Here is a 24,369-nt window from a genome sequence, read left to right on the forward strand (position 1 = left end):
TGGTATCAGTCTGGTGCTCAGGTTTGTTTTTGTTTATTCCAGACTGTGGCCTCAACCCAGAGGAGCTCTTTTCTGCCATCACAAGACTTTTGCCCATCCTGTTTCCACCAGGAGATGCTTTTAGGTGGAGAATTCTCTGAGACAGCATATGCCCTGCTGGATGTGGCCCAGACATTCATTGAGGGTGGAGGAGATTGTTTACTCCTGTCTGCTTGGTGCCGAAATCTAAGTCTGCTCTGTTACTGTGGAGCTATGCCATCTCGCTCTTCCAAATCCAGCCACCTCAGTTGCTGGATCCTCCTGTGCTGCTCCCTCTGCTACTGGTTGTGTGAGATTGCACGTTTCCTCATGAAAGCTGTAGTTTCTTCTGTTTTAATATGCCAGATGCTCTTGCTATTTCTCCTCTTGGCTGGCAAATCTAGATTTGTAGTAGCAGCTAGGGTAAGTGGTCTTGCCCTTGTCTCAGGGATGACGTCCCCAGGTGTTCAGATGAGTGATGACATGGTATTTCACACCCAGAGTTCCTAGATTCTTTATTGCCTTCTTGCTTCCTCATTTTGAAAGGAATTCCAGAAATACTTCTGGTGTGCTAAGCTGCCCTCTAATTTGTCATGAGCACACAGTTCTGTTGCAGACAATTGTAGGCTGTGAGGCTTCATGTGTGATTTCCGTGGCAGTTCTTGCAAGCCATGGCCTGTTCTGTTGCCTCCAGTAGTTGCTCATGCACTGCGTTATCACCACTTAAGCAAGCTCTGTCCCACTGATTCCCATTTCAGTCAAGAAAGTTTTTCTTGGCACTGCTTTCCTAGAGCAAATGGTGCAGGAAATTACTGTTAAACATTAATCCAGTGGGTACAATAAGGTCAAGCTAGTGGACAGTGACAATAAAAGAGTCCTTGAAGGTTTGTGTATAAGCGTGATGAATCCATGTAACATCATCACAAATCAATGATTATTTAAATTAAGCTACTTTTGCAAGCAGGTTTTGTTGCTTAATTCCTTGCTTCTACTCTCATCTTCCATGAGAATCACTGCTCTGCTGTTACTGCAAAAGAAACTCATAATCTAGTGGTGCTTCTCCTTGGGGAGGCAAACTGGTGTTACACAAAACACAAGCCTTTCTTTTCATGGCACACCTGGTATAGATGTATTATAAAGATGAACTCTTGCTAATGTTCCTGCAAGACACCTGGGAGATGAGGGACTATAGAGAACCGAGGGGTAGGACCCTCTGTGTCCAGGCACAAAGCCCTACCAGGATGATGGCCAGGTCCCTAGTAAGAAATCAGCCAATCTGACCAACTGAGCTCAATTAGTTGCAAAATAACTCTGAGGAATTCTCCCAAAGCATTAGTGAAGACTGTTGCAATGGTAGTTAAAAGGCAAGCAACAAGAAGGCTCACACAGTGCTGTTATTTCTTACAGATATGAGTTTATTAAGACACAGGCACAACTCAGTGTAGCAGCAAAGGGACCACTGCCAGGATCCTGGCACGAGGCTGTGCCAGCGCCTCACCAGGGCAGAACTTTCCCTTCCCAGTCCAGGAAGGTCCCGGTGTCCTTCTCAGAGAGGGAGGACATCACCTTCAGCATCCCTCGCACACTCACATCCACTGTCACACGGGTCTGTGGGGACAGAAACACAACTGTGTGTGCCCAAGGAGTGGCCAGGGTCTGCCCTGGTGCCTGCTTGGATCACTGCCTCCCTGCACAAGGGCTTGGGGCTCTCTAGGGTGAAGAAGGAAAGGCCAGCACAAAGAAAGAAGAGTCCTTGTCTTGCTATCTCATCTCCTCATGTGCAGGGAGCACCTTCCAAAGAGCTATCCCACAGCCCAGCATGTACGGAGTGTTCAATCCACAGCAGGCTCTACATTCCCAAAACAAGAGGTTCTTCCAAACCTTGGTCAGAAACTCTCCTACCTTATCTTCTATTGTGCCTCCCATGTCTGTTATCACCCAGCCAGGATGGAAAGCAGCACAGAGGATGCCGTGTTCCCGGTAGCCCAAGGACTGTCACTTGGTGAGCATGTTCAGAGCAGCCTGCAGGGAGACACCTCAGGGATCAGGGTGGAGAAGAAGACAGGGACACATGAAGACCCCACAGCACTCTCCCCATGCAGATGCCCAGCCCAGGCAAGAACCTGTCCTGACAAGTCTTTCTGTGGCCTGGACAGGGACCAGGCACAGGAATGTGCCATGGCAGGAAAACGGTGACTGACTGGAGCTCAGCCGCAGCGGTGAGAGTTGCAGGGACTGAGGGGAAGGCTGGGAGGTGTGCAAGATCCTTCAGAAGGAAAAATGTCCCGGTTCATGCCCAGCAGTACCTTGCTGCAGCGATATGAAATAGCTTGTCCGTACTCCCAGACATAGACGTCCTGAATGGAGCCAGCATAGCTGGACATGTTGATGATGGCTGCCTTGCTGCAGCTCAGCCCCGAGCCCGGGCTCCCCTGGGCAGCCTTCTTCAGCAGGGGCAGGAACGCCTGCGAGGAGAGGAGAAGCGGGGGGTCCACACAGAGGCGGTGCAGGGGAGAGGACCGGCTCCTTCTGCAGCGGGCAGCGCCGCCACCAGCACCGCCAGCAGCCGCCTTCCTCTTCCCCCTGCCCCTCAGCACCAGCCCCAGTCGGTTCCACCAGCTTCTTGTGGCAGCTCGGGAGTGCCGGGCCCGTCACCAGCACAAGAGCGGAGCTGGGGCCTGTCCCACCGGCCCTTTCCGTCCCCCTGGGAGATCCAAGGGGCAGGGATGTTCCTGGAGCTGTGGTGGGGGCCTCACCTGGCTCAGCAGCAGGGGCCCAATGGTGTTGGTGGCGTACATCTGGGCCAAGTCCTCCGGTGTCACGTTGTCAAGAGAACTGTTATTTCCAATCCCGGCATTGTTGATGAGGAGGTTGAGACCCGAGTCCTTGAGGCGCTCCCCGACGCTGGCTGCAGCCGCCTTGATGCTGGCGGGATCGGTGACTTCTGTGGGGCCAGGGCGGGGAGGTGAGCACCCGATCCCATCAGGGACTGCCACCACGCATGGTGCTGGGGGCCACAGTGGTGTGGGCAGAGCAGGGAGCACAGGCAAGGGACCCTCATCTGCAGGGCATAGCTGGAGCATTTACCGAGCGGGACGATGACCAGGTTGGGATGCTTGGAAGCCAAGTTCTGCAGCTCCTGAAAGAGACAGGATGATGTGGGCATGGAGAGGCAGGACCGGCTGCACAGAGGCTCAGCCTTGTCCCAGCACTGCCTCACACCCAGCGTCCTGTTCCCTCTACACTCCACATGTTTCTCCCTGCCCACCACGGCCATCACCTGCCCCAGCAGCAGAAGCTCCCTGCCCGGTTCCAAGGAGCCCTGGGCACCCCAGGCACAGCTCATCCCATGGCTGTTCTACCCCAGCTTTCTGTGCCCCTGGACTGGGCTCAGGGCTGCAGCCCCATGATGGAGACCCTCACACAATCCTGCCTTGCACCGGGTGCTGCCCTGCCCTGCTGTCCCCCACCGCCACCAGCCTCACCTGTGCTCGCTGTCCCTTGGGGTCCCGGCAGGCTGCAAAGACCCACTCGGGTGGGTTTGGCAGCCCCAGCAGGTGCTGGACTAACCCCAGGCCGATTCCTCGGTTTGCTCCAGTCACCAGAACGGAGCGGACACGAAGCTCTCCCATACTGCTTCTCCTGCCTCTGCTCCAACTTTCATTGTTTGTTCACTTCCCTATTGCTTCTTATAGTGTGTCGAGCTGCCACCCCACCCATACAGGGCTTGCACAAACCCTTGGCTCTAGGTGCAATCTCTCCAGCTCTTTGAACTCTCTAGGACACAGTTTCTGGCTGGGAGCCATCTCTCCTTACTAACAAACAAAAATCGCTTTGCTTTTTATGGCAAACTCTGCTTGTAAGGTGTGCAGAAGGTCAGTGTTTGCTCCAGAGGTATCTGTTCAAGGCCATTTTCCAGTGCAAAACCACATATGGAGAAAGTGAGGAAGCCATGAAGAACACACAGGGACACAGAACTTACCTAAAAAGGATAAGGGTGGGTGACAGAAGACTCAGATGGTGAGGGAGCCAATTGGGGAAGGTGCCCCACTTGACCTGTGGTTCGCAAACAGGCAAGGACTTGTTGGTGATGGGATGGTTGGAGGCTATCTTGGGCACAGTGATCAAAAGGACAGTGTCTTTGATCCCTAGTGAAGTTAGGAAGGCAGTTAGAAGAACATAAAATCAGAATGGTTTGGGTTGGAAGGGACCTTAATGATCATTTGATTTCAATCCCCCTGCCATGGGCAGGGACACCTCCCACTAGAACAGGTTGCTCATTTCCAGAAATGGGGCATCCATAGCTTCTCTGGGGAACCTGTTCCAGTGCCTTACCACCCTCATAGTAAAAAATTTCTTCCTTATATCTAATCTAAACCTGTCCTCTTTTAGTTTAAAGCAATTACTCCTTGTCCCATTAAGAGTCCCTCCCCAGCTTTCCTGTAGACCCCCTTTAGGTACTGAAGGCCTCTATAAGGTCTCCTCAGAGCCTTCTCTTCTCTGGGCTGAACAACCCCAACTCCTTCAGCCTGTCTTCATACGAGAGGTGCCCCAGCTCCTTAATCATCTTTGTGGCCCACCTCTGGACTCGATCTAATACTTCCATGCCCTTCTTGTGCTGGGGGCTCCAGACCTGAATGCAGGGCTCCAGGTGGGGTCTTCACAAGAGCAGAATAGAGAGGGAGAATCACCTCCATCTCCCTGCTGGCCATTCTTCTTTTGGTGCAGCCCAGGATACGGTTGGCTTTCTGGGCTGCAAGCGCACATTGCTGGCTCTTGTCACCTGTATTTGTGCTTGGGATTGCTCTTTGATTTCCAGAGGGCAGACTTTGGCCAATTTAGAGACCCGGCTGACAGAGTCCCCTGGGAGGTGGTTCTGAAAGGCAAAGGGGTCCAGGGAGGTTGGACATTCTTCAAGAATGTAATGTTAAATGCACAGGAGCAGGACATCCCAAAGCACCAATGGTGGAGCCACTGGGGGAGAAGGCCACCCTGGCTGACCACAGAGCTTCTTCTGGAACTTAGGAAGGAAAAGAGAGTCTATGGACTTTGGAAAAAGGGGCAGGCAACACAGGAGGACTGTCAAACTGTGGTCAGTCTGTGCAGGGAGAAAAATAGCTGATGAGGGCAAAGTTGTGGATGTTGTTTACCTGGATTTTAGTCATGTATTTGCCACCATCTCCCACAGTATTCTCCTGGAGAAGCTGGTGGCTCAGGGCTCAGACAGGTGTATGGCTCGCTGGCTGCAGAACTGGCTCAAAGGCTCCCAGGGAATGGGGTTAAAACTAGCCGGTGGCCGGTCACCACTGGCGTTCCCCAGGGCTCAGTCTTGGGGCCAGTTTTGTTCCACAATTTTAGCAGTGATCAGGAGGAGGGGATAGAGTGCACCCTCACTAAGTTCACAGGTGACACCAAGGTAGGTGGCACTGTCAAACTCCTTGAGGGCAGGAAGGCTCTGCAGAGGGATCCGGACAGGCTGGGTTGATGGACCAAGTCCAACCTCAAGACATCCAACAAGAGCAAGTGCCGGGTGCTGCGTGTGGGTCCCAAAAACCCTGTGCAGTGGTACAGGCCCGGGGAGGAGTGGCTGGGAAGTTGCCCAAGGTTTGAAATGGGCTTCCCAGGGAAGTGGTAGATTTCCCATCCCAGGAGGTATTTAAGAGACATATGGTCGTGGCATTAAGGATCATGTTTTAGTGATGGGACTTGAATCGGTCAGGTTGTGTCTGGTTGACAGTTGGATGTGATGATCCTGAAGGTCTTTTCCAACCTAGATGACTCCTGGATTGCATGTCCTGAGACAAAACTCCGCTCCACCTCTGATTCTAGGGTGGTAAAAAGTGCACAGAAGACAGGGCTGAGCTGCAGCAGGGCCGCGATCGTCAACGTGTCCTCTAAAGTGGGCTCCATCGGGCTGTGCCTTGGGGTGCTGGAGGCCCCCATGTACCCGTACCGTGCCAGCAAGGTGAGGAGCCAGGGGAGATGCTGGGGATGCTTCACCATGGAGGGGAGCTCATGGGACCCCCACAACCTGGTCCTCCAAGGGTGAGCATGCAGAGTGCCAGCCCAGGCTGTGCCCATGCTCCACAGCAGGGCAAAGCCCGCTTCCCACCTCCACAGCCCTTCAGCTGCAAAATGTCCCCCTCCCACCCACGTGTACCAGCTCCCTGAGCCCAGTGTAGTGCTGGCATGGCCGTGCCTCTTCCAGGCTGCCCAGAACATGGTGACCAGGTGTCTGGCTGCAGAGCTCAGGGACAAGGGACTCTTTTGTGTGGCAAGCCATCCTGTCTGGGTGGAGACCAATGTGGGGATAGGGCAGGTACCACCATGCTGTGCAGGGAAGGGGCAGCGGTGCTGGGCCCTCTGCTGCTGCGGGCCCCCACCCGATGTGTGGCTGCACAGTGCCCTGCACCCCAACTGCCTGCACTGAAGACCCATTGCTCTGTGCCCTCAGCTGCCTGGGCACCTATTGGGACCTTTCAGTGGCCTCCAGCCCTGGGGAGCCCAACTCCACAGACTCACAATGTGTGGCAGAGCCTGTCGAGTGCACAGACAGATACACCAACACTACTGTTTTAAGAAAAAGGTTTATTGAGGATGTAGTGGAGGTCGGGCAGCAGGATCTGGGCATGAGGCTGGGCCAGCGCCTCACCAGGGCACTACTTTCCCTTCCCAGTCCAAGAAGGTCCCGGTGTCCTTCTCAGAGAGGGAGGAGATCACCTTCAGCATCCCTCCTACGCTCTCATCTACTGTCACAGGGGGCTGCAGGGGCAGAGAAAAACATGTAGCTCGGGGTGACAACAGCCTCCCATGGAAAACCTGCACAGGGGCTCGGATGGACCCGCTGTGGTAAAGCTCCTACCTTCTCTCCAGCTGCGTTCCCCATGTCCGTCTGTACCCAGCCAGGATGAAAAACAGCACAGAGGATGCCGTGTTCCCGGTAGCCCAAGGACTGGCACTTGGTGAGCATGTTCAGAGCAGCCTGCAAGGAGACACCGCAGGGATCAGGGTGGGGAGGAGAAGGTTCCTGCACGGGGATACGTGCAGACACCACAGCAGGGGCAGGCAGGGCCAGTTCCCTGCAGCAGCTCTGTCCTATGAAGATCCTCTCGATTAGGTCTGGGACCAGGCACAGGGATGTGCCTTGAGAGGGAACCAGTGACCGACTGGAGCTCAGCCAAGCTGGAGGCTATTACAGGGACTGCCAGAGATGACTCTGGAGGGCTTATGCAGGCTTTGGTTAAAAAAAGAAGGTTGGGTTCGTGCCCAGCACTGCACATACCTTGCTGCAGCGATACGAGACACATTGTGCAGCTTTCCACATATGGACTTCCTTGATAGAACCGCCAATGCTGGAAATGTTGATGATGGCTGCCTTGCTGCAGCTCAGCCCGGAGCCTGGGCTCCCTTGGGCAGCCTTCTTCAGCAGGGGTAGGAATTCCTGTGAGAAGGGGAAGGAGGAGCGTGCACAAAAGAGGTTCATTGAGAGAATTAGTTCCTTACATAGAAGGTCACATCAGAACCCCAGAATCACAGTATTGTTGTGGGAGGCAGAGATCTTTGGAGGTCATCTGGACCAATCCTGCTACTCAAGCCACCTAAAGCCAGTAGTCCAGGACCATGTCCAAGTGACTTCTGAATATTTCCATGGAGGGACACTCCATAACCTCTTTGGGCAGACCACAATAGCACTTAGTCTCCCATCAGTGCTCAGTACCAAGTCAATGAGTAAATTCTGCTTCCCTCTGGCTCAAAACGTGAGGTTCTGCTCTTTAACATGGTCCCACACCTCTGCACTCTGATCAGTCCCAATGGAGAGGCCCCAGGCTCCAAAGTGCCAGAGCCCTCAGCCTGCTGCCCACCATAGTCAAACCAGAAAGCGTTCACTGTGCTCAGCATTTCCAGGACTACTTTGGGCACCTGCTTCTTGAATCAGGAGGCCAGAGTAAGACCTGAAGTGTGTTGGGCTTGTCATGAGGTCAAAGACCCAGCAGGGACCCTGTCCCACCAGCTCTTTCCATGCTCCTGGGAGATCCAAGGGGCAGGAACGTTCCTGGAGCTGTGGTGAGGGCCTCACCTGGCTCAGCAGCAGGGGCCCAATGGTGTTGGTGGCATACACCTGGGCCATGTCCTCCTGTGTCTCGGTGTCAAGTGTCTTGTAAACCAGCATGCCAGCATTGTTGATGAGGAGGTTGAGACCCGAGTCCTTGAGGCGCTCCCCGACGCTGGCTGCAGCCGCCTTGATGCTGGCGGGCTTGGTGACTTCTGCAGAGCCAAGGCGGGGAGGTGAGCATCCGATCACCTCGGCAGCTGCCACCACACGTGGTGCTGGGAGATGGAGCCCCCACCCCGGGGATGTGGTGGAGAGGGAGAGCAGAGAGCCCAGGCAAGAGCAGGGAGCCCAGGCAAGGGACCCTCAGCCTCGGGGCACAGCCTGGGCACCTACCGAGTGGGATGATGACCAGGTTGGGGTGCTTGGAAGCCAAGTTCTGCAGCTCCTGCAAGAGACGGCACAACGTGGGCACAAAGAGGCAGGGCTGGCTGCACAGAGGCTCGGCTTTGATCCAGCACCGCCTCACACCCAGCACCCTGCTCTGCCAACCCGCTCCCTGTGGACAGGTCTCTGCGCATCCCTCACACCCCACAAGCCACGCGTCTCGCCCTGCCCACCATGGCCATCACCTGCCCCAGCAGCAGAAGCTCCCTGCCCAGCTCCAAGGAGCCCTGGGCACCCTGGGCACAGCTCATCCCATGGCCATCCTACCCCAGCTTTCTGTGCCCCTGGACTGGGCCCTGGGCTGCAGCCCCGTGAAGGAGGCCCCCACACATCCCCAGTTCACACCACGGGGCTGCTCCTGCACCAGGCGCTGCCCTGCCCTGCTGTCCCCCACCGCCACCAGCCTCACCTGTGCTCGCTGTCCCTTGGGGTCCCGGCAGGCTGCAAAGACCCACTCGGGTGGGTTTGGCAGCCCCAGCAGGTGCTGGACTAACCCCAGGCCGATTCCTCGGTTGGCTCCAGTCACCAGAACGGAGCGGACACGAAGCTCTCCCATATTGCTTCTCCCGCCTCTACTCCAACGTTCATTGTTTGTTCAGTTCCCTAATGCTTCTTATAGTGTGTCGAGCTGCCACCCCACCCACACGGGGCTTGCACAAACCCTTGGCTCTAGGTGCAATCTCTCCAGCTCTTTGAACTCTATAGGACACAGTTTCTGGCTGGGAGCCATCTCTCCTTACTGAAGGGCAAAAATCACTCAGCTTTTTATGGCAAACTGGTTTTCTGGTGAAACGTGGCCCCATAACCCAGTAACTCATGGCCACCCTTTCCAGGAGGGTGGGTGCTGGGTGAGGAGAGAGGAAACAAGTGGGAGGGATACAGGATGGATACCCCACGGGTCAGGTACAGATCATCTTCACGAGCATCCTTCAGGCTAGATGGACTTTCCAGATTGTACCCATGTAACAGCTGAAACAGGCTGGTCTCATTCCCCTTCCCTTGGTTTCCTCTGTCAGGTCATGCCTCACATGGCCATGAGCTGATTTTCACTGCTCTCCTCTGTCTTCCAAGCAAATGCCCCATCACTGATTGTCCCATTCAGGCCCTGTGGAGGAAATTCAGCATGGCCTGCTTGCAGAAGGAGGTGGACCCTGCACAGTCTGCAGGTCACCACTTTGCTCTTCATGCACTTTGGATGCTGCCTCGCAGTGCACTAATCTAAGTGACCATCCCACCACTTCGGCCATGCTGGAGCCATTGCTCTTGTCAGGACTTCCACTCTCAGCCTTGTCACTTTGCAGATTAGATCATGTTATTGCGTATTGTGTCCCTGCATTTCACAACTTTTAATTTGTTTTCAGGATTAAAGAGGAAGTCATTGATTAACAGCCTGATTATTGCAAATGCTTGCCCGTCTCTCTGCCTCGTGCACTTGTTGGACCTTGCAGTCATCATCCATATCCTGTGTGTGGATTCTGTTCCGTAAAGCCATTCTCTTCAGATGGTTGTGGAGTAAAAGGCTAACGTCCTGTCAACAGGTGACCTCTTTGGACCTTTCTCTGTGCTTCGTCACCAGTGGCAGCACCCTGGTATTTGGCCTGTGTGAGCATGGCCTGCAAAGTTGTGCAGAAATCCTTCAGACCATCTGGGCTTTCTGAAGTCCTACAGGGCAATGGGTCAGAAGGGGTTAAAAACATCTACTGCTGAATCCTCTAGCCTCTTTTCTTTTCCACTTCCTCTTTCTTTCCATTTTCCACGAGTTGAGCAGATCTTTTGCAACAGGGCTACGAAGGGCTCAGTTGCCGAGGGTATTCTCCTGCAAAGATAAATGTCTTGGACAAAGCCCCTTGGCTTACATCACTCATAGCAGTGGGGCACAGATGGCTCTGCAACACCACCAGTGAAGCCCAGTGCTGCCCAGTTCCTCAAGTGAGGCGTTACAGATTGGCAGTTCTGGGACTGGTGTGGGTGCATACCGTGTGTTCCCATCCCCTCCAGCGTCACTGCACTCAGCTCCACTGCAGGTGAAGACATTTCCCGTGGCAGCCCCTTGCTTTCGAGCACTCAGTCCCAGAGCCATGGGCACAGGCTGCTGGGTAGATGAGCAGCATGGGAATCACAAACACTGCTGCCATGTTTTCTTCTCCCTCAGGTTTTCTTGGCAGCAGTGTCAACCAGACCTGCTTCCTCCCAACGTCACTGCCAAAACTACTCCAAAGTTCTGCTGTGCCAACGTTGCACCCCAGGGACCCCTCTGCCCCTTGGGCCGGCTACATGGTGCCACCAAGGCAGGTAGTCCTGCCCTGCCTCATTCATCTCCCACCTCCCCTGTGCCAGCACTCACGTTTGGGCAGCTTAGTGGAGGGCACGATGGTCCAGACGCACAAGAGACTGTATCTTCTGCTCCTAGCCTGCTCTCACCAGGTTTTCCCCCAGGCTTGGCTCAGGCTGTCACAGCATGTTTTAATCCAGAACAAGACAGACGAGTGTTTTTTGTTAAATCAGCTTGGACCTCATCCAGATGTGGACTTCAGGCCATTGAGAAATTCTCTTATTGGCAGTGTGATCAATTATTTCCCGGATGTGTTAAAAATTAATTGTAAATAAAACATTGAGCTTTCCTTTTCCAAAAGGCCTGTTTACCAAGAACCCTTGCAGCAGTAACTGTTTTAAGGACAGGATTAGCAAGTATAGGCATGCCACAAATCACAATGGAAAACTCCACTTAATTTTTGCCAAGCTCAGACAGAAATTCTCAGTTTCTGCTGTGGTGGTGTTGAAATACCATTGCCATGCACATGTCTGTGAGAAAACTGAATTTTGCACATCCTACCTCAGCATCTCAGCAGAAGATATTCAGTCCTTTTAATAGGCTTTCTTTTCCAGCTGGATTGGGCATAAACTTCTCTCCTGGAGCAGCCCCAGTCACCTTCTGCTCCTGCAGCAAGCTCTGTTAGCATACCTGCACCTGCTTCCACCTCCTTTGAGTAAAATTTACTATTTTGCTTGCTTGGGGTAAATCTTGAGATAAAACCCAAATGATATGTAAGAAATGCACACAAATACAGTGTCCTGTGTAGCACATGGAATAAAAAATAATGTTTGTCATCATGCAATATCCAACATTTGCTTTTCTGGACCTTGGGACAAATGTTCCCTGATAACTTTTTTTGTTTAGTTCTGCTGCTGCTGTTCATAAGTCTTTGCATACAGGTACAACACCACCTTGTTAGGCACTCATACATTTCATTCACTTACGAAGACAATCTCATCACTACCAAGACTAGACTTTTACCTTCTCTCTTCTGCTGTTTGTAGCTTTTCTTTCATGATAATTCCCCTTTTTGTAGCCCCATACTACTTTCTGCACCAGCATCCTGTTCCTGCTTTGCTAGCCATCTAGGGCCGCACTTGGTGCACCATCTTCTTGGTGCAAAATTCCTCTGCTGTTCACCACCAGCACAAATCTCTGGATTTTCCAGCTGTCTCCCCGCATGAATTTTGTCTTAGGCTGATCTCTCACTGAAGATTTTGTCAATTCCCCCCTGCCTCAGCACACCTACCAGTTTGTGGGATTGGCTTTCCAGCCCCAATAGTTCTTTTCAATGCCCTTTTCTCTATTTTCACTTTCTTTTTACGACCACAGACCACAGCTATACTTGCTGGTACACACTGTTCGCAGAGGAGTGCAGTGCTCTTCCACTTTGTTTAACAGACTTACTCTGGTTTTCCTCTTCTGCATCATTGCCACACAGCATGCTAGAAACCTCCATTGTGACTCAGAACTAGATAACACCAGAAATAAAATATAACCTTTTAAATCTCCTATTTCTGCCGTGTCATGTTGTTTTTGAAGCTTTCGGCTGTTTTACAGCTGTTATGTTATAATGTTGACTTTGCTCTGGTGCCCCACACTGGATTGTTGACCACTGAAGTCTAAACAAGCACTGCTTCTCTGGGGGTCAAAGTCCAGCCTGGAGCAAACGTGCACAGAAGAAAAAAAAACAGCTTTGTCAGGCTGGCAATGGAGCTTCATCACAAGTGCTGCTGTCCCCAAGGCTCAGCTGAGGAAGGGACTTTGACAGGCTCAGGGATTTGGACAGCTTTGTGCTGGGACATTCTTGCATGGTCTGATTCCTACAATGAGCAAAAGCAATTATTTTTAATAAATTGCTTCAGAGTCCAACAGTGCTAGCGGTGGAAGGCCCTGCTGTATAACCTGTCCCATAGACTCTCTGACAGCCGTATATCACATACAGATGCTTTCCATCTTTCTATCTTGGAAGGAGTCAGAGGCAGCTTTCCAGCACATGATCTCAGCTTCTCCACTATCAATGACTGCAGCCTCAGTTGTGTTCACACCCATCCAGATGTTTGTACAAAGGGCAATTACTGCACTACTTACAGAAGTATTGGGAAATACACTTTTGTTTGTTAGCCTGGGGAACAGGGCACGGCAGAATTATCTTTACTATGTTTAATCTACCGTGTAAGTAGCAACAAATGTGCTGTTATTTATCAAGCCTTTTTGCTTCGCAATGTGTTCAAGATTGTATAGTGTCATGTCTTCACATATTCTTTACTTGGTGAAGAGTAAATAGATAGCGATGAATGAAAAACTAATCAAGGGGTGGGGTGGGGCTTTCTCCTGCCACTGCCTGTATCCTGAAGCTGGGCAAGGCATGCCTATGTGACTCATTTTCTTGTTGGCTGAAGAGGACTAGTGATACCCCATTGTGAAGAGACTGTGCTTTTACGCTCAGGATGAGAACCCAAGCTTAAATACAGCTCCCAGGCAAAGTGAGGAGGTCCTGGTAAGGATTCTCATGGCCCTGTTTCATAACCTTGCTGTTTTCCCAGCAGCCAGTATTCTTCAGTGCTGCTGGATTTTAGCAGGACACAACCACCTCCTGCCCCGAACAGCCATCCCCACCACAGCTGATCTGGCTGTGAGAGGCCTGCTCAACCCCACTGTGATGCTCATCAGGCTGCAGGAAGGCAAAGGCTTGGTTGTGTCTCCCCCCTCTCATCAGAAGGCCATTCATAGACAACCTCTTCCAGGGCTGTGATGTGTCCAGCTGCAAAACTCCATCCTGCACTTTGCTTATGTTGTGTGGAGCCTTTCACATAAATGATCGAAGAAGCACATCTGCAAATATTTGGGAACAGAAGTTTATAGTGAAGGCTTCCCTCCCAGAGCCATGGCAAATATACCTGTGGAACTGTGTGGACCTTGCCAAACACTTGCTGGAATGAAGCTTGAATAGATGCCTAGGAGAAGACAAGTGCTTGGGCTCCTGGGACAGAATATGGAAGATGGGGTTGTGCAAAAGTACACAAGCATGGCTAGCTGCAAGACAGACCTTCGGGCACAGAATCAGAGATTCTCCTAAGTGGGAAAGGACTCACGACGATCATCAAGTCCAACTCCTGACTCCACACAGGGCAACCTAAGAGATAACCAAACATCCAAGAACATTGTCCAAATGCTTATTGAACATGGACAAGCTTGGGGTCATGACTGCTTCCCCAGGGAGCCAGTTCCAGTGCCCAACCACCATCTTGGTGAAGAACCTTTTCCTAATATTGGATCTGACTGTCCCCTGTCCCAGCTCCATGCCGTCCCCTTGGGTCCTGTCGCTGTCCCCAGAGAGCAGAGCTCAGCGCCTGCCCCTCTGCTCCCCTCATGAGGCCATGGGGCCTCCCCTCAGCATGCTCTGCTCTGGGCTGAGCAAACCAAGGTACCTCAGCTGCTCCTCATACATCTTCCACTATAGACCTTTTACCATCTTTGTTGTCCTCCAGTGGGCACATTGTAATATGTTTATGTCCTTCTTACACTGTGGAGCCCCAGACTGCGCACAGTACCTGAAGTGAGGCCACAGCAATGCTGAGCACAGTAGGACAACCCCATCTTTTAGCCAGACTGTGTTTAATGCAGCCCAGAATATGGTCGGATCTATGGCCACCAGAGCCTATTGTTGACTCATCAATCAAACCGCCTAGATCCTATTCTGCAGGGCTGCAGTCCCGCTACTTGTCCCCCAGTCTATATGTACATTCAGGATTACACCTTCCCTGGTGCAGAATCCAGCATTTGTTCTTGTTAAATTTTACACGGCTGGTGATTGCCCAGACCTCTAATCCATCAATATCTCTCTGTAAGGCCTCTCACCCCTTGAGGAAATTCAAATTTTATCATCTACAAACTTACTTAGGGTGCACTCAAATCCTGTGTTATTGATAAAAAACATTGAAGAGAATTCCTTTCTCTGTAGGGGGGTGGCTTGGTTTCCTGGCCTGTTTGTGAGGGATGTCTCTCCCCAGCAGCAGGACGGGACATTCCTTGTGGACACCACGTGGACAATACTAAGGGCTGCTGGAATGCAGAAAACAGGAATATGTTCCAAAATGGTCCCAGAATCTCTCCAAGCTATTGTAAAATGTAAGTGCCGTCAGCAAGTCTGGATGTTATTGTTTAATTAGCAGACAATGGGTGCACATGCCGTAACCTCTCTGCAAGACTTCTCTGTGCAGGTGGGCCCATGGAAAGGCACAAGACAAAACCCATGCTTGGAGCTTGGGAGGTCTGGGGCAGAGTGGAAGGTAATTCTATGGTTCTTGATGAATAAAAGAACAAAGAAACAAGCTTTGACATAAGAAAGAAAAAAAAGTGAAGTTGTAACACAGATTGTAACACAGATGCTGTAACAGCTACCCCATAATGATTGCCATTTCATTCAAATCAGGAGACTTGTGTGGGCTTTAAAGATCCTTCTGGTACGCTTCCCACCACTTTTTTGCAACAGTTGTCTTGTTGATTGCTTCTTGACTCCTCCTCAAGTTTTGCTTGAGTATGCAAAAAGCTGTAGTCCTACTTGCTACTACCACCTGTAAAGCACACTCAAGCCACAGGCTTCAACACGGGTGGAAGTTACAGATAAAACCACTGCACTTGAAAATGTGTTACCAAAAAAAAAAAGTTACCAAATGTTCTTTTCCTTCCTTCCTTCCCTTCCTTCCTTCCTTCCTTCCTTCCTTCCTTCCTTCCTTCCTTCCTTCCTTCCTTCCTTCCTTCCTTCCTTCCTTCCTTCCTTCCTTTTTCTTTCTTTCTTTCTTTCTTTCTTTCTTTCTTTCTTTCTTTCTTTCTTTCTTTCTTTCTTTCTTTCTTTCTTTCTTTCTTTCTTTCTTTCTCTCTCTCTCTCTCTCTCTCTTTCTTTCTCTCTCTCTCTCTCTCTCTCTCTCTCTCTCTCTCTTTCTCTCTCTCTCTTTCTTTCTTTCTTTCTTTCTTTCTTTCTTTCTTTCTTTCTTTCTTTCTTTCTTTCTTTCTTTCTTTCTTTCTCTTTCTCTCTCTCTCTCTCTTTCTCTCTCTCTTTCTCTCTCTTTTTCTCTCTCTTTCCTTCTCTCTCTCTCTCTTTCTCTTTCTCTCTTTCTTTCTCTCTTTCTTTCTCTCTTTCTTTCTTTCTTTCTCTCTTTCTTTCTCTCTTTCTCTCTCTTTCTTTCTCTCTTTCTCTCTTTCTTTCTCTTTCTTTCTCTCTTTCTCTCTTTCTTTCTCTTTCTCTCTTTCTCTCTCTCTCTCTCTCTTTCTCTCTTTCTCCCTCTCTCTTTCTCTCTTTCTTTTCCTTCCTCCCTCCCTCCATCTCTCCCTCCCTTCCTTTCTTTGCTTTCCTTGCTTTCTTCCCTTTCTTTCAGTTCTTTTTCTCTTTACAACCTCGTGGAAGCCTCACAGCATTTAACTGACAAAGTTGCCTAAAATCACTAAGCTTTGAAGCCCAGAATTGGGGCAAGCAATGCCCACGCTGGGAAGCGTTCAATGAGAGCTGCTTGCAGCTTGCCTCTTGTCAGGCTTCAGTTCCTTGGATTCAGGACGAGCTCCCGCGGGGCCCGGCACACTAACCCTTTAATGGCATGCATGTGGGGACCCAGGAGGAGCTGAGCAGTCCCAATGGGACGGGACGCTGAAGTCCTGCTCCCCGGTGTGGCTCTCCGTGACCGGGTGCCTGCACCCCTCTGTCCTTAACCCCAGCCTGTGTGGAGGAGGCGAGTAACCCTGCTCCCAGCCTGAGGCAGCAAAAGGGAGAATGGGACCTTTGGTTACACAACGTCCTTAGCGAGGCTTTCTGCTTCTTTTTATTACTGATTCTCTGGTGCATTCACTGGCGCCAGAGGCGTTTTGCGTACTGTTTGTGGAGAAGGAAAAAAAAAAAAAAAAAAAAAAGGAACAAAAACCAGTACCGCAAGGGTGCTCTCACGCACGGCAGCTCGCTCCCGGTCACCGGGGGCCCAAGCAGCCTCGGCTGGGCCCCAGGAGGGAGGCGCCAGGCCTGGCCCTCCCCGGCCAGCACCAGCGGCCCGCAGCGGGCTCGGGGGGCCAGTGTGGCGGGCATGGCAGCGCTGCGGGCGCGCACCGTGCTGCTGACCGGCTCCAACCGGGGCATCGGGCTGGAGCTGGTGAAGCAGCTGCTTGGGGGCCCTCGGCCGCCTGCATGGATCTTTGCGACGTGCCGGGACCCCGAGGGGCCGCGGGCGCAGGTCAGTGCGTGGCCGGCCAAGGGACACGGCGGGTGGGACATGCTGAGGGTAGGGCTGGGTTCAGGGGTTGCACCGTGGCCTGGAGTGTGGTGGGTGGAGGTGATGGTGGTGGAAAACCCCCCTGTGCCACGGGGGGCCGTGGGCATGAGCGGCCGCCATGCTGCTGGACTCGGTGGAGGGCAAGGTCGGTGGTCCCCGGGGTCTGAAAGCAGCCATGGGACCCTCCTGGCCCGGGTTTGCCATTCGCTAAAATGCGAGTCAGACGCATCGTTTCACCAGGAAGTCACGGGAGCATCTGTAAACACACAGCTTTCCTTCTAACAACAACATCAGCGCTTGTTTTCCTCCCCTTGCTGTCCATGCTGAAATACCGGAGGGGAGGTGTTTGCTCCGCTGGTTTGTTTCGCTGCCCCTCCTCACCGCCTGGCTGCCTGCAGGGCTTGGTGCAGGAATCCCACCCCAAAAAGCCCCTGAGGTGGTCGGGATCCCCCTGCCCATGCTGTTCAGGCTCATGGGCAATGGCAGGGGAGAAGGCACCCTGCTGCAGGTGCAGAGCTCCTGCTGCTGGTGCCTAAGCGAGATGCATCAGAGCCAGGTCAGCGCTTCCCTTTTCTCCCTGTTCTCCTCCCTACACCTGCTGGGCTCGGGCAGTGCTGAGATCAGAGGACTTTTTGCAGGGCAGACTGGAGCATGTTTCTCCCAGATGGTCAGGGTGCTGTGGAAAGCCTTGTGGCAGATGTTGGGGGTGAGAAGCTGCTGAAGCCAGCAGCTGAGCAAAGCAGCAGGGGAAGGAAAAATGCCCATCGCCATCACAAATCACTGAGAAGTATCTTCCATCATTTTCTGTGCTCAGAGGGAATGTGGGAACGTGGAGCCTGATGGTGACACTCAGGTCAGTGACTCCCACTCCACAGCAGTGGGATGTGGTCCCAGGATGAGTCCCAGGGAAGTGTCCCCTCACAAGGAGCTGCCAGTCTGTGTTTTCCCTGCAACATTCTCTATGGGCTTGTTTGTGAGAGTTTTTTAATAGCTCTAAAAGTAATCATTTTGGACATGTTGAATGTGCTTTGATTTCTGTTGTCTAGAACCTGCTATAGTTAAAAAGCTCAGAGCAAAGAGCTGCTAAGAAGTGTAAAGCTGAACATTTCACTTGGGATTTTATTCTTTTTGAAAAATGATTCTGAATCCTCTACATTTGGTGGCAGTAATCAATAAAAATTTGCAGAGGGTTTCCTTTCAGTTGAGCAGGTGAGATGCAGAGTCTGGAGTGATGGTGCTGTTTGGCTCCAGATAAGGCTGGATAAAAATTCTAGCTGTCTTAGTCTGTTGTGGCACTCAGGACGTGCTCTGACCTTCTTTGAGAGATGCTGGACATGGCAAGATGCAGGGGCTGGGGGCCAGGGAGCTCTTGGACCCCTCTTAGTACAGGGAGAAGTGTCTGGAGATCCTGCCTCGTTCTACACCTCCCTGGTTTAAACCTGTTTTCTCAGGTGTTTGAAATAACCTCTATTAAACCACTTAGAAGTAAAAAGACAGAGCCAGGTTTTTGTAGGGGGGAGGAGATGCTCTTCGTTGTGTAGTTCTTCCCTCCTCATCTTCAGATAGGGCTGTGTGTACTTGTGTGAAGGTGCTTTAGGTGCGTGCTCCAAGGTTTGCCTGCCTTTGTGTTCATCAGCCAGGCCTGGATGTTCAGCTGGGCCCTAAGGAGACTCAGCCCCGCTGAAAGCACCTGGAAAGCCAGGGAAAGCCAAAGATGGGGCTTTGTGGGGCTGGTGACCCACAGCAATGAGGATGCTGCCAGGTCAGGAATGGCAGGTATGCACTCCCAGTCATCCCCACACCTCTAACACTTCCAGCAGCCTCTGGGAGATGCTTCTGGCCTTGCCTGTTCGCTGTGCATCACTTCCTGGGTGAGCTGGTCCCTAATAATAAATGTGCAGTCATCCTGCACTGTGGCTCTGGCTGGGTTCTTGCATGCAGATGCAGCAGGCTTTGGGAGGGTGGCCACAGTACCTTGCAGGCGTGCTTGTGTTGTGCACTGAGTAAATGGTTACAGCTTTGTGGAGCTTGGAAAAATCCTGGGTGCCTTACCCAGCCATCCACAAGTGCTCAGTAACATTCTGAAGATATTTCCCTTGAGGTGGCTGGTTGCTGGTGCCCTGGGATTGTGCTTGGCATCACATCTAGCTGTTCCCACGTTTCTTTTCACAGGAGCTGAGAGATCTGGCGTCCAGACACCCAAACCTGGTTCTTGTGAAGCTGGGTAGGTGTGCTCTGCCTCTGCCATTTGTGTCCACCAGCCACAGCGGCTCCGTTTCTCCTCCCCTCGCTGCCACCAGGCTCTACATTTGCCTCCATCTCTTCAGAGCTGCCCAATGTTTGGCTCCAAGTGCTGCCGCCCCTGAAGGCCCAGCTTCTCCAAGCCCATCTCACCCTGTAGGGTCATCCTGCAGCGGGTCCTGCCACAGCCCCTCTGGGGACAGCCCCTCTGGGGACTGTCACAGCAGCTCTTTGCCGCCACGGGGATGTCTGCAAAACCCTGGCCGGGTCCTCAAGCTGCCCGAAGCAGGGCACCCTACATTGCTGAGGAGACTCTTTGGGGTTTGTGGGTGCTGGGGTGCTCTGGGCTGGGTGCACAGCACCATCTGGTGCCCGCAAATGGAAAAGACTGTGTAAGTCTGGGTGCCCCGCTCTTCCTCAGCAGCTTAACCTCCATCCTCTCCCCTCAGCCCCTTGGGTGGACCCCGGACACAAAGATTTCAAGGATGCTGAGCATTCAGAAATAAATCCAGCTGTCCTGTTATCTTGAGGAAAGATGGACCTGCCTGTGGCCAGCTGTGAGCTGTCCCGGCAGCAGAGCATTTGTCAGGCTGATGTACTGCAAGTGAGAGCGACTGCAGCAGGATGGGCACTGCTTTAGGACTGCAGCCTGTAGAGCAAACCCAGGGCAGCAGGAGCGTGCAGAGATCTGGTCGTCCACTGCCACCTGGGTCAAGGCTGGTCACCCGTCCTGCCCCAGCACCTCCAGTCTGAGCTGCCCACAGGAGTACCCACCCCAAGGCTGCTCTGGCCCAAAAGGAACTGGAAAAAAAAAAATAATGGGGAAACGGGGTCAGCCCTGGCTCTGAAAGCCCTTTCTGTGTCACCGCAGATGTTGCGAATCCCTCAGCTATTACCGATGCAGCGAAGATTGTGGAGGGGAAGCTGAACGGGGCGGGCCTGAACCTGCTGATAAACAACGCGGGTATCTATGCCCAGGTGTCGCTGGAGACGGTGGACTCTGAGGAGATGATAAGGACGTACAGGACCAACGCCGTGGGGCCGCTGCTGATGGCCCAGGTAACGCTCGGGGCAGAGCCCACCTCGGAGGGGGAGTTTGTCGCAGCCTCTCCTCCTCCTGTTCCTTGTGCCACGTGCCTCGTTGCTGTCTGTGGTCATGGTGGAGGTCCCAGAGCGCTTCCCAAAATTTCCCAAGGCTGTGGGAGGGAGGGGACGGCTCCAGCCTGTGCTCCCACCCCACGCTGTCTTGGCTTCCCACTGCTCCTCCTTACCTGCTGTAGACAGGCTGGGTTGCAGTGGGGCTAGCAGGAGGCACAGACATCCCAGCAGGCTGCTTCTCCCCAGGCTTTCCTGCCCTTGTTGAAGAAGGCTGCCCGGAACAGCACGGAGAAGGGACTGAGTTGCAGCAAGGCAGCCATCATCAACATCTCCACCGTCATGGGATCCATCGAGAAAACTTCCGAGTCCTTCTTCAAGCCCGTCATCTCCTACCGCTGCAGCAAGGTAGGGAGACGGGGCCTGGGAGCTGAGTGGGAGTCCGAGCTGCCCTTTGCCAGCCTGCTCTCAGGGCAGCACCCGAGGCTGAGAGATGGAGGGATGTGTGCTGCCTGCTGCCCGAGTTCTCCAGGCACCTCCACGTCCAGTCCCTGCCCACCTTGGGGATGCACACTCTGTGCTCCACCTCCTGCAGACCTGGCACTGTGTTTTTCTCCCTCGCCTTGAGGCAGAGATGGGGGTGGAGGCCGGTGTGTGGTGTTTTCTGCTGCTCAGTGCTCCCTTCCTCCTTCAGGCTGCCCTCAACATGCTCACCAAGTGCCAGGCTCTGACCTACGGGGAGGCCGGGATCCTCTGCGTGGCGCTTCACCCCGGCTGGGTGAAAACCGACATGGGCACCCAGGAGGTGGGTGCTGGCTGAGCAGGGCCACTGGGACGTGTGGGCACTGCTCGAGGAATAATCTCCCTGCAGGGCACACCCGGGGAGCAGCATCAGCACATGCTCTGTGCCAGAGCCACACACACGGGGCTAGAGGGAGGCTGGTTTGGGGGACTAAATACTTTGGGCAGTCCTGGAGATGTGCAGAGAGCCCAAATATAATAGAACAGGGAGGGGAGGAGCAGCATCTTCCCACTATGGCCCCCTTCCTTGGAGAGCTGCGGGCTCACCCATCGGTGAGAAGCCTGCATGGAGCATTCTGCTTGCAGCAGGACCTTCAGCACTGCCTGTTTGTGTGCGTGGTTCCTGCAGCTGCTCACAAAGCCTGTCGCTGGCTTCCTAGCCCAAGCCACCTCCACCCAAGCCATGCAGATACCAACTGGTCCATCCTGCCTCCCGCAGCTCTCTCCCCCCAGTCTGGGTGGAAGGAGCCTTGCTGAGGATGTGCAGGAGCTGCCTGGGGGCTGGCGGGTGCCCAGCAGGGGTTGTGGGGTCCCAGCCCTGCTCCTCACTTGTGCCCGTTGCAGGCTGACCTGACGGTGGACACGAGTGTGCGGGGGCTGCTCTCCGTGCTGCCCGTCCTCTCCGAGAAGCACAGCGGGAATCTGCTCAACTGGGAAGGCAAAGTGATTCCTTGGTGATCCCCTGCGAGGGACCGTGCAGCGCCAGGAGGTCTCTGGGTGCCCCGAATCACCAGGGTGCTCAGCCCCCTGTGGCCTGCAGGTGACCTACTTAGGACTCTGCCACCAGGCGTGCCGGGCAGTCTGTGAACCCTGCACCCGAGTCGCTAATAAATACAGTCCCAAGTCGATTAGTGCCTCTGCCTTCACCTGGCTGCGGTGCCCTCGCTGAGACTGTCTCTGCCCTGGCCCGAAGCTGTCCTCTGCAAAAAATAACCTGGCATTACAGCAGTCTGCCTGCCTTGCCTTCGGCTGCTCTGAGCAGAAGGCAAGCCCCAGGGAGCATTTCGCCAGCCCAGAGCCCTGCTGCCTTCCCAGGCTGCTGAGTGTGCGTGGATCTGATCTGCCTGCTCCCTGCTGTACTTGTGCCCATCTCTGGCAGGCTCTTTGCTGCAGGCATCCTGGTGGCACTTTGTGCTGGGCACCATGTCCTTGTGAGCAGCTTTGGGGCAGGGCTGAGAGGTCCAGCAATGCCACAGCCCAGTTTTGTTCCCATTCCGGAGCTGCCACTGGGCACAGGAGCCCTGGGTGTGGGAAATCCAGCCCCATGGGGAGCAGGGCATGGGACTGGCACTTCTGCTGGATGGAGAGGCTGAGAATATCAATAGCTGGGCTTCTGCAGCAGACAGGGCTTCTGCATGGGTCAGGCAATGCCGGGCTGCATGATTTTGCTTGAGGGTGGTAACAGCCCTGAAAGAAAGGGCTTTGGGGTGCTGCTGGGTTTTCCCAGCTTTAAAAAGCTGGAGGTTTCCACCCATACCTGCCCCTCCTGGAAGGAGCTTCCCCTTGGGGGACGACGGAGAAAAGCAGCCAGGGGCTCCTTCAAAAGCAGCGGAGCAGAGCAACCTGGCTTGCAGAAGAGGAAACCCCAGAGCTTTCCCCTGAGCCCCCCGTTTCCCAAACGAGCTCCCTTGCCCATGTTTCCCCCCATGGGCAGGCAGAGCCCCGCTGGGGCCACCACTCAGCCCCACCGAGCTGAGCTGTGTCCCTGTGAGCTGCAGCAAACCCCGGCACCAGCCTGCCCTCCCCAGCAGCCTGCTGAGTCACGGGCAGCAGCGTTTTCCTCACTGGCTCCAGGTTCCTCCCAAGCCAGTGGCATTTTGGTAGCCCAGCCTTCGGAGGGGCCAGGAAAGGTGAGAGCGGGGAGCATCTGCCAGCTGCGTGTAGCTCGGGACAGGTTCCCGTGGCTGCAGGTGGCAGAGCTGCCCCTGCAAAGTCCAGGGAGCAGTGCAGGGGACAGGGAACAACGCTGCTGTCCCCAGCTGAGGGCTGCTTCGTGCTCCGGAAACCCTGAGCTGGGTTCTCTCCAGCCACCCGACTTCCCATGCAGGTGCTCGCTCCTCTTTGCTCTTTTCTTTCCCAGCCCCACCTCACATCTGCGGCCGGGGGAGCTGGCATCCCCTGGCCACATTCCTTGGGGGGCGAAGCAGCACAGAGCAGGGAGAGAAATCCCTTGGGAGGTGTGAGAAGGCTGCGGGACGGGAGCTGGTGAATCCGTGAGCATCCCTCTCTCGGAGGGGCCCTATGGGCAGGTCTCTCTGCTCCGACACTTGCCAAGCGGTGTCGGCTTTTCCTTTGCTCAAGTTCCGGGTGTTTGTGCTCCTGTGGCTGATTATCTCCACGCTTCCTCTCCAGCCTGATGTTTCCTGCCCTGCTCGCTCCCTTTCGCTGGCGTTGCCCTTTGTGTCAGGCTTATCTCCCGGTGCTGGGCAGCGTCAGGCCTCCGCGCTCCCCCTGCTCGCCGTGACGGAGGCTGGTCGCACCCGTCGCCTCTCTGCTCGCCGGGGAACACATTTCTTGCTTTCTTTGATTTCTTCATGCTTCCAGTTTTCTCTTCCTTCTGTGCCTTGCCCTTTCCTGCCACCGCTGTCCTGGGGGAGGACGGCTGGCAGTGAGAGATGGGGAGGCTGCAGCAGAGCACCCTAGGAGAGCCCACCCTGTGCCTTCCAGAGGGCTGCAGCAAGGGGCAGCTGAAATTCTGGCTCCGTCTGGCACCTAGCAGCTCCCTGGGAGCACAGGCAAGCTGGGACAGAGCAAGGAGGATTTAGGATCCACCTGCATTTAGCAGCTTAAAGTGGGATGTCCTTGATCCATCTCTACCCTGAAGCTGTAGGACAGGTGCACACTGGGCTGGAGCACATCCGCAGAGGACCCGGCCCCAAAGAAATTAAGGGATTTGTCCTTGCAGGTGGTGGCACTGCAGTGCCGGGTTAGAAGAACGGGATGCTGAGGCAGTCTCCTAAAAGCACACCCTGGGGCAGCAAGGACCCGCATCCCAGGGTCTCCCACCTGCTCTGAAAGACCAAAAGACACCAGGAGCTGGGGCCAAACATGTCCATGGGGAGTCCCGGGGGGACTGTCTGTGATGGGGATCCACGGGCAGGTTCTGCACCAGGGCAGGGAAAGGATCAGGGCAGATCCCACAGCCA

The 24,369-nt window shown here is 53.8% G+C and overlaps 2 protein-coding genes and 1 pseudogene across 3 annotated transcripts; 1 reads left to right on the plus strand and 2 right to left on the minus strand.

Moving 5' to 3' along the window:
* Nucleotides 1–1,512: 1,512 nt before the first annotated feature.
* On the minus strand, nt 1,513–3,650 carry LOC311214080 (C-signal-like; annotated as a pseudogene). The gene is made up of 6 exons: nt 3,504–3,650; nt 3,106–3,157; nt 2,775–2,962; nt 2,325–2,483; nt 1,921–2,040; nt 1,513–1,626 (listed from the first exon to the last, which is right to left on the minus strand). The product of its transcript is annotated as a C-signal-like (transcript).
* A 3,016-nt stretch (nt 3,651–6,666) lies between these two features.
* On the minus strand, nt 6,667–9,071 carry LOC311214079 (C-signal-like; the record flags this gene model as incomplete). Its single annotated transcript, XM_084294490.1, has 6 exons — nt 6,667–6,780; nt 6,881–7,000; nt 7,301–7,459; nt 8,096–8,283; nt 8,465–8,516; nt 8,925–9,071. 6 exons carry the CDS (start codon nt 9,069–9,071, stop codon nt 6,667–6,669), a joined length of 780 nt encoding a protein of 259 aa, XP_084150616.1.
* Nucleotides 9,072–16,778: 7,707 nt separating this feature from the next.
* Nucleotides 16,779–22,071, plus strand: LOC311214077 (C-signal-like). The gene is made up of 6 exons (XM_084294488.1): nt 16,779–17,047; nt 19,259–19,310; nt 20,199–20,386; nt 20,672–20,830; nt 21,117–21,227; nt 21,788–22,071. The coding sequence occupies exons 1-6, from the start codon at nt 16,901–16,903 to the stop codon at nt 21,899–21,901; spliced, it is 771 nt and encodes a 256-aa protein (XP_084150614.1). The 5' UTR covers nt 16,779–16,900; the 3' UTR covers nt 21,902–22,071.
* Nucleotides 22,072–24,369: the final 2,298 nt, after the last annotated feature.

Source organism: Netta rufina (genome assembly GCF_964035555.1).
Source record: "Netta rufina genome assembly, chromosome: 13".
NCBI lineage: Eukaryota > Metazoa > Chordata > Aves > Anseriformes > Anatidae > Netta > Netta rufina.

Excerpts from the sequence above, each read along its gene's own strand:
- LOC311214077 (XM_084294488.1), top strand. The coding sequence starts at position 16,901 with ATGGCAGCGCTGCGGGCGCGCACCGTGCTGCTGACCGGCTCCAACCGG. Across the intron at positions 20,387-20,671 it reads GGCCGCTGCTGATGGCCCAG|GCTTTCCTGCCCTTGTTGAA; the intron begins GTAACGCTCGGG and ends GCTTCTCCCCAG. Across the intron at positions 20,831-21,116 it reads TCTCCTACCGCTGCAGCAAG|GCTGCCCTCAACATGCTCAC; the intron begins GTAGGGAGACGG and ends TTCCTCCTTCAG.